Here is a 9,284-nt window from a genome sequence, read left to right as displayed (position 1 = left end):
AGTACGTGTATTGGGTATAGGGAAATTGCGTGACAGAGGGGGGAGGGGGGGTCTAGAAATCCCGAAAAACGATGGACGTAATTTTTGAATCTTCCCTAACTGTGTTGTTGAAGTTGCAAGAAATAAATAATACAACAACACAGTTACCAAACTTTTGCTCAAATAGCATCAAATTAGTCAAGAAATCATATAACCCATGCTGTTTGTACCATTTCATTACAGAAATGAAGAACTGATCATCTCACCATACAAAAATCCAGCTCACTACTTTCAATCTAGTACTTCACTGATTGCTTCCTATTAGCGAACATTCAACCATCGAGACAGCCCATGTATCGAGCCGCCAACGAACGAATCGTCACTGTAATAAGTTACTTTTTAATTTTTTGGGCATTTTGAGAAGAATGTGCAAAGCATCTATAGGGCACTGCATTGTTTTGATTTTGTATGGGATTTGGACGTTTCTTGGCCTTGTTGTTTACAAAATTTATGTAAGAGTGAAAGGGAAGGAGAGAACTTCGTGCAGTGCCCTATGGTCCACTGCACGAATTTATGCTGGCCTGCTTACTCTCGCGGAAAATTTGACGTTTGAGCGGTGCCGACACCTCTCAAACGTCAAATTTCGTGTGAGAGTGAGCAGGCCAGTATAAATTCGTGCAGTAATCCATATAGTATACATACGCTAACCTGAAACTACCCTAAATAAACCAACACCATACACGGACCGTAATGTAGACTGTTCAACAATACCGCATACTGTTCGAACTGTATCCCGAATAGGTGGTTAAGCACATCTTATGGTTATCGTTTAGGCGGCATATCCATCGCCTGGGTCGATTCTACCCGGATTTTCATGTTGTTATCTTTATATAATTTTATTATATCAGTAACAAATTTTGAAAACGACGTATAATCAATGGTGTAGCATTGATTATACGTCGTTTTCAAAATTTGTTACTGATATTATGATATATATATAACAGTTGCTATAGCAGTTGTCAAAATCCGGGTAACCTGAAAACCCAGATTCCTTGAATTTGGGTAAAGATCGGGTAATCGGCACTTTGTCACTTTCCGGCTTGAGAATATGGCAGCGGGTAAGAGAACGCTGGAAATTATGGACTTATGGATGTTTCCACGAAGAATGTGCGGATTAATGACGAGAAAACAGTGAAAATCTTCCGGGGAACTGTTTTCCTACATTAGGTAAGTGAATCCACTTATCCGCGAGCGGTAATGGCGGCGGCGGGCACAAATAACCGATTCGAATTTTGACGTTTCTTGGGGATCGCAATCGGTTGGCGCCACCGAACGGTGGGTGAAGGGGTGAGGAGGAGAATGAAACTGTTTTGACTTTCCCCCACGAAACGTCAAAATCCGAACCGGTTGGATATGCCCGCCGCCGCCATTACCGCTCGCGGATAAGTGGATAGGACAAGGAAATTAGGAGCTTTTTATTAAAAATTTAAATTGGAAATAAATTAACAAAATCAAGGCCCTGGGAGGAGCTGCACGGAGAAACTGAAAAACTCAAAATTAGGTACTTTTAAACTCAATTTTGAGTTCTTTTTCATCTCCCTTTTCATGCGCTCTTTCTATTGTTGTCAGAGAGTGAAGAGAGAAACAACCCAACTTTTGCAGTTCCGTGCGTCAAGCCAACACTGAGTTTCTAGCACACTCAAATTTGAGTGAATACAACCTAGTCAAAATTTCGGTTGGGTGGAAAAAACTTAAAATTAGGTAGTTTTTTCACATGGAAGCAAGCGGGAACAACCCAACAAAAACATCGATTCCATCAACTCAAAATTGGCTTGACGCACGCAACCCCGAAGTTGGGTGGAAAGAATTCACTTTTGGGTAGTTTCGTCTCTCCGTGTGGGTACCGGTTACCCATATTTTGTCATCAACATCGATAACCCAGATTTGAGTAAAGGTGCCTTTACTCAGATTAGAGTAACTGCAGTTTTGCTCAATCTGGGTCGCTTTGACACCAATCTGGATAACTGAGGGTTAGCGTGTACCATTATTTGTTGACAGTAAGCTATAATAATTATTTATCAACAAAAACAATTATTCATATATTTACATCCGATGAGTTTCTCAAATAAGTAAATTTTATATTTATTTATTACAAGGAGGCAAATAAAAATCTATTGAACTAAAAAAAGTGAAATTATAACATCCGCATTTTGAAAAGGAGCAAGTTTTCATTTTATTTGTGTGCATGGTTTTTTGATATCAACAAAAAACAAACTGTAATTGAATTGTTTTAGTTAAGGTCATTATTTGTGAATAATAAGTATATTTTGCGTGAACATTACAGATTCTATTGTTAACAGGAAAAAAGTGCTTTTAATGTAACATGGCATCGAAAGCAACCAAAAAATCAAAGCCAGGAAAATCCGGAAGCGTCAACCAGATATGTCGGCTTTGTATGGGAGAGAATTCCCTGGAAATTATAGTCGATCACGACGTGCTTCATCGATGCATTTCAGATTTTCTCTCAGTAAAGGTATTTAAATTCTGCAATTGATTGTGTTTGCTGTTTACTGTTATTTATGTGATATTTTGCAGATTTCGAATCAAGATGGCATGAGTCAATTTGTCTGTGCCATGTGTCGGAAAACTTTACTCGAATTCAATCAGTTTTCGATACGTTGTACGGAAGTACAAGACATTCTGCAAGCTAAACTACGAAGCGAAACTGAACAGAAAGCTATGCAAACTGAATGCCAAATATGTCACAGGATATACAAAACAAAGAAACAGCTGCTGGATCATATGAGGTACCATGGACCCAAGAAACATGTGTGCACGGCCTGTGGGAAATCGTTTGCAAGAAAGTAAGAACACCTTCCTATTTTGAAATAAAATTTTAATACAATATTCCAATATTCACTTGCAGACACCAATTGGCCAAACACAACAATATTCATTCAAAACAGAAAAATGGTAAGCAACGTATAACTCAGTTCGAAGGACAGACGTTTACTGTACATGAAGTTGAAAACATAAAACCAGAACTCTATGAAGTAGACGGTTTCTCAATAGATATGCAACCACAGTTGGATATGACTAAGTCAATGGCAGCTGGAACAAGCCAGTCTCGTGAACATTATAATGATATAATGTTGCAACAAAATGAAATCACCGTAGATTCGTCTACTCTGAATGAATATGGAGAAATTACAGGTGAAAGCGCCCAGACAGGAAGAGAGGCTGAACGTCATATTGTCATAGATGATATAATTGTCATAGAAAAAGTGAAGGTAGAGCCCGATCACGACGATTATCTAGTAACGTCACTTGACGATACGTTTGCAGAATTGGACAAAGCCATGGAAGACAAGACCATCAATCAAAATGTAAACAATGCAAAATATAGCTCCACAATGACTGTAGATTTAGTTAGTGGAGCTTATGTCAACCAAAATTTCAAAGTAGAAAAAGATATCACAATAATATGAATAGATATGAGTGCTTGGAACACATAAATACAATCGGAATTCGTTATACACGGTACCGCAAAACGGGGTATCATCAATCAGTGGGCTAACTTTGATGGGTTTGAACATCTTATTGACCCAAACAAACATATTTCATTGAATCCAGCTTCTGCTCATGAATGGTATTTATGTATTTCGTATTCTACTACATATTACAATTCATGAAAGTTGATTTTAATATACATTGAAACAAATCGATTTTTCCATAACTGTATTTCGTAACAAACTCATTGAAATATGTATTACACAGCGTAACAAAAAATAACTTTTTGTCTGTCTCAAGAGCAAACTTATGTGTCTCCGAAGGATTTTGGGCCGCTGAATCCGAATCCGGGCTCAGATTTGCTCTAACACGTCACAATTTTGAGCTATACCTCAATTTATAGGGCAAAATATGCGATTTTGGGCTTTTTTAACTGCAAGCCATTAAGCAAGGAAATATTTTTTTTTAAGCAATCAAAAGGTTAATTGGTCAATTCTAGACCAACATTTGAAAAGGGCGGAAGAGCCAAAATGTAAACAAATCACTTTTCAGCATAATTTGATGAAACAACTCATAAACATATGATTTTTCCTGACGTTAGCTCAAAAATGAGTTTCCACTTCTGGAAAACAATAATTTAAATAAAGGCGGATTTCCACATCTGATTTTGATCACTTCATTTGGTTGTTCCGCCAATGATCTTGCGCCTTTGAAAAAAAAGCACAAAAATGCACAAAATTGTTAACACTGTTAAATAAACAGTCGAGAACAGCATCTCGCCATTCATATTTATCAAATTTACACAAAACTTTTACTCCCACTTTTGATTAAAGTCGCCCCTAACTACTTACACCGTTATTGAAAAGCTTTCGTCATTACGTCGTGCTTCGGCGCCCATCAAAATGTCTGAGTGGAAATCCGCCGCGCACTTATTGCTCTTGTTGCGCACGGATGGTTCTTACGCCCAAGATCAAATCGTGCGTTTTTCATCGTAAAATTCAATAAAGTCGCTGACTGACTGCAATAAGTGGCGATAATATGGCTACAATGTCTATTCAGGATATATTTTCTCCAAAGGACCCAGATTTGGATGAGCTGGTAAAGCTTCAGTGATAACAATGTTAGCGAATGGTCTCTAATCTATTGACCGGCATAGGTCACAGGAGGTAGATTCAGCAAAAGGTGATATTGGGAACCAGGCCCGTGCACAGAAAAGGCGACAAGGGAGGGGTTTTACCCAATTTTAGCAAAGGGTGAAGGAGGCCTTGTGTATAGAGTATCGGCAATGGGAGGAGTTTAACCCCCCAAAACCCATCCGTTGTGCACGGGCTTGTTGGAAACATAATATGCTGCCTGCGCTTCCCCATCGGTACTGTAGCTATATTTTTTTTTTTCAACGCGCATTATGGACAATGGCAGGGGCAACTCCCTCCTTTGCTGTACGATACTAGATAAACTGTAAAGAGTTGTTGTTCGTAGATAAGAGCTAGAATATAGATTTCAATCGAAATCTGATTTCCATTGCGTTTTACTCATTGTTTTTTTACCACTCATCGTAGGCAACGTCAAGAGAAAATTTCCTTCTTCCTCCATTGTCCAATGTCAGATAAACTTCAATGAGCCATTTTACGAAGTGACAACAATGTTGATGATGATATTGGTTTTTACGGGTTATTGGACGCTACCTCCTGTCAAAATTAATTCATAAAATCGGCTCGTAAAATGGCTCATTAGTTACTTTTAGTTAAGAAAGCTTCAAAATCAATTTATTGCAGTGGATTAGGTTCAAAATCTATTGCATTCCACTAATTTCGATACAAAATGTCTTCGGGCGTAACAACAAAAGCGATCGATTCTAGGTAATATCGACCAGGCGTAATTCCAGTGCTGGCGACCAAGCGGCGTAGCATGTCGGGCGTAATGACCAATGAGTTTTTATTTGGGCGTAATTTTCATTTCATTCATTTTCTTCAAGGAAAAACGCTTGTTTGTACTTTTTGAGATAAAATCACCAAAAGGATAGTGTTTTCTTCTAAAACAACGAAAAAGATAGAGTGCACACGCACAAAGTGTTAAATAGGAATTAGTTTTAGATTGTGAAACTTTGCAAGCGTTTTTCTCGATTTTAACATTTTGGATATCCGCCCCTTTCACATGTTGGTCTAGAATTAACATCTAAACTAACGACTCATGCAAAATTTTTCGTCTCACCAAATTGAATTTGATAGTTTTAAGCGATTTATGTTAGGTACGATATTTCCCATACAAGTCACCCTCCAAAAGTTGCATGCAAGTTTTCATACTAACATAAAATGCTTAAATCTATCAAATTTGATTAGATAAAACGAAATATTTTGCATGAGTCGTTGATTTAGATGTTAATTGACCAATTAACCTTTCGATTGCTTAAAAAAAATATTTCCAAGCTTAATGGCTTGCAGTCAAAAAAGCCCAAAATCGCAAATTTTGCCCTATAAATTGAGGTATAGCTCAAAATTGTGACGCGTTAGAACAAATCTGAGCCCGGATTCGGATTCAGCGGCCCAAAAACCTTCGGAGACACATAAGTTTGCTCTTGAGACAAAAAAATGTTGCGCTGTGTTATCGAACATTTATGCTTGGCATACACTGAGAAAACTGATATTGGAAGATCATAAGTTTGTTTTATGAAATTTCGACATGAGAAAATGTTTTGATTTCCAATTAATTCTTGTGATATCATTTCAAAAGACATATTATGAAATATTTTTGCGCAATTTAATAAAATATCGCAAGTTGGAATCGAACCTTAAGAAATTTTTGCCTCAGTGTAGAATCAGTTTGCTGTTCGAAATCACTTAATTCACTCAAAATGGTATCTCAGAGTTGAATTTCATACACCAAATCTATATATATAAAAATGAGTTTGAAGTCCCTTTGAGGCAACAAAAGTCACGAATGGATGAACCGATCAGAATGACCCCTGCATGGTTTGATTCGTATTCATGGTGGCTGTGTTTATATGTTAAAAAAGTTACGAAAATGAACTGAAAAAATAAGATAATTTAGAAAGTACTGATTTTTCATGAGCTGGGAAGAAAAACAAAACTATTAAATAAAACCAATCTAGAGTGCGGTGCTATTTTGAGCTCAACAGTTGTCAAACAGCCACAAGAAGGCAAAACAAAGTTTGCCGGGACAGCTAGTTTATAATAATACTCCATTTCAATTAAGTATACGATTTAAACTGTCTACCTTTAGGCCTTAAGGAGAAACTTCAAAGAATACAAACATGGCTGCCACAATGGCCGACTTGGTCCCCTACTCACGTTTTTTAGAGCACCAATCTTGAAAATTCGTAAACAAACGCTCTCGATTTGTAAATGCTGCCTCTTTATGCAAGTGAGCAAAGCCAGGAAAAACAAGTGCGGCTTGGCTCGATGCTTTGTTCGTCAGATTTGTGCCTCTAAATTTTTTATGAAAAATTGCAATGGGATTTCTTGATGTTTCACCTCAAGATCTCAATACACAGGGGCAAATATTTATTAGTCCAAAAAGAAACCAATGCTCGAACATCTTGATCGAATTTTCATTCATATAGTGTCAAACACATGTTTGATCTTTACCTTTAGATTAGATCATTCCTTGTCAAATATTTGACCCTGTATATTGGAATCTTAAGGCCTAAAGGTAGACGATTTCTCAAGGAATTTAAGGAATACTCACCAATTTGGAGACGGCGCGTTTGATTCCCGTTCCGTTCGGGAACTTTTGAACACACTTTGAATGTGTGTGCACACTATTGTGTCAGTCCAATTTGCGATGCAGTCAGCAATATATAATATCTGTAGAAATGCTGTAAGAACACTAAGTTGAAAAGAGACAGGCCAAGTTCCAGTAGGAACGTAGAGCCACATAGAAGAAGAATAAGAAGAAAGTACACCTCAAATAACGTTCACCGGTATTTCACGGCTGCCTTACATCCGATCTAGCTATAATAGTTTTTTTTGTGTAGTTGGGGCATACGATGAGCTTGTTATCTTCCAAAAATAGACAGAATTGGGTGAAAAAAATAAAGAAATTGCGGTGGATGAAAAATGGGTTGCACTGTGTATACGAATTCCGACGGTACATTTGTTTGTTATACATTGCGTAAAAACCTAGAATTAAGTTGAAATTTGCAAAAATAAAAAGACCCAAAAATATTGTACATTGTTTATATTATTATATATCCATTAATCAAGTTGAAAACCAGTTTTCGACTAAAGACTGTATTCGAGAAAAGTTGGAGGCGGAAAATAATGTATAACATTTGAATGTGTTCACTAAAATGGCTGATTTTCTGACCAGGGATAGTATATTATGTTTAGTTATCACCATAAAAATTACAACAAAATCTATTCATCTGTTCGCAGATATTATAAAATGTCATTTTGGAAGGTTCAGGAACTAATTAAAAAACAATGTTTAGGCTATAACTCAGTTCGTAACTCGTAAAATCGTCAGAAAGTATGTGGCGAAATTCTTACCTTAGCATCATTTTATTAATATAAATTTTATTTTAGCAAATTCTTGGGCAGTTTTGACAATTTTGAGTTCGTTAGACTTCACAAATGCCATTTACTATTTTGTACTTTATCGTTTCTCATGAAAATTTAGCCAAATTTTGAGACATGTTGCTTGAAAACTTCAAAAGCTATATTGCTCGTTGATATCTATTAGCGTTTTCCCAAATTCCTTCTGGAGTTCCCCGGGCATTCCTCTAGAACTTTCGGGGAATTCTTCCAGGATTTGCCCTGGAATTCGTCCAGGATTTCCCAGGAGTTCCTCTAGGAGTTTCTCCGTAATTTCTACAGGAGTTCCCCTGGAAATCCTCCAGGAGTTGCTTTGGAATTCCTCCAGGGATTTCCTTGCAATTCCACCAGGAGTTCCCCTGGAATTGCTCCAAGAGTTGCTCTGGAACTCTTCCAGGGGTTTTCCTGGAATTCCTCCAGGATATCCCCTGGAATTCCTCCAATATTTCCCCTGGGGTATCTCCAGAATTTTCCCTGGAATTGGGTTGTTTAGTGAATTAAATATTCCCTTTTTCTTTAGCCTAATCGAAAGAGCTCATTTTTCTGAGTATAACGTGATTTTATTGCGTTCCGATTCCTTTGTTTTGATGGTTAAATAAACAAAACAGTTTTAATTTCCGTGGATAGAATGACAGTTCAATCGATAAAGTGACAGTTCGCCCCGAACAAAAAAAAATCCCCATACAAACTTAAAATGAATTTAAAAAATAGTTCCCGGGCACCTAAAATGATGAAATTTTGGATTTCGACTAATTTTTGGACGGAGATTCCGATTATGCAATAATCTAGATACCCCTAAAGAACCCAATTATTCCAGTATTTTTCCTGAAGTTTCCCTAGGTTTCCCCATTGGAACTCCTGGAGTTTCTCGGGAGTTCCCCAGAAGTTCTCCGGGAGTTCCTCCAGGATTTCCCCTGGACTTTTCTTCTAGGAGTTTGTCGGTGTTACATCCTTGAGTTCTGGGTGGCCGAGACACATGGTAGTGTACTGATACTCCAGGTGTAAACGAATACAAATTAAAACGTAACTTTATTGAACTTAAAGCTACATTACATAAACGCGGCACGTTAACATAATGACGGTTAAGCCTGGAACACATAGCGTCCGTTCCGTCGAGGTTTGCGTTTTTTTGACAGTTTTCCCATGGGAAATGTGTCAAACTACTGTCACGCACACGCAAACGTATGCATTGTGTGGGGCACTTTACAAAACTTCTAAAACTAAAGTCTGATTTTGAGCATC

The 9,284-nt window shown here is 37.5% G+C and overlaps 1 protein-coding gene across 1 annotated transcript; it reads left to right on the top strand.

Annotated features, from left to right (window-relative positions):
- Nucleotides 1–2,054: 2,054 nt before the first annotated feature.
- On the top strand, nt 2,055–3,950 carry LOC109423833 (zinc finger protein 157). The gene is made up of 4 exons (XM_019698872.3): nt 2,055–2,255; nt 2,324–2,512; nt 2,575–2,843; nt 2,906–3,950. The coding sequence occupies exons 2-4, from the start codon at nt 2,363–2,365 to the stop codon at nt 3,465–3,467; spliced, it is 981 nt and encodes a 326-aa protein (XP_019554417.3). The 5' UTR covers nt 2,055–2,255; nt 2,324–2,362; the 3' UTR covers nt 3,468–3,950.
- The last annotated feature ends 5,334 nt before the right edge of the window (nt 3,951–9,284 follow it).

This window comes from Aedes albopictus, chromosome 2 (genome assembly GCF_035046485.1).
Source record: "Aedes albopictus strain Foshan chromosome 2, AalbF5, whole genome shotgun sequence".
NCBI classification, from domain to species: domain Eukaryota; kingdom Metazoa; phylum Arthropoda; class Insecta; order Diptera; family Culicidae; genus Aedes; species Aedes albopictus.
The sequence above is the reverse complement of the archived record's forward strand: the minus strand, read 5'-3'. Positions and strand labels throughout refer to the sequence as shown.

What these genes read in the sequence shown, in the direction of transcription:
- LOC109423833 (XM_019698872.3), top strand. Translation starts at nt 2,363, where the DNA reads ATGGCATCGAAAGCAACCAAAAAATCAAAGCCAGGAAAATCCGGAAGC. An exon ending in CAGATTTTCTCTCAGTAAAG is followed by an intron (nt 2,513 to 2,574) that starts GTATTTAAATTC and finishes GATATTTTGCAG; the next exon opens with ATTTCGAATCAAGATGGCAT. An exon ending in GGGAAATCGTTTGCAAGAAA is followed by an intron (nt 2,844 to 2,905) that starts GTAAGAACACCT and finishes ATTCACTTGCAG; the next exon opens with ACACCAATTGGCCAAACACA.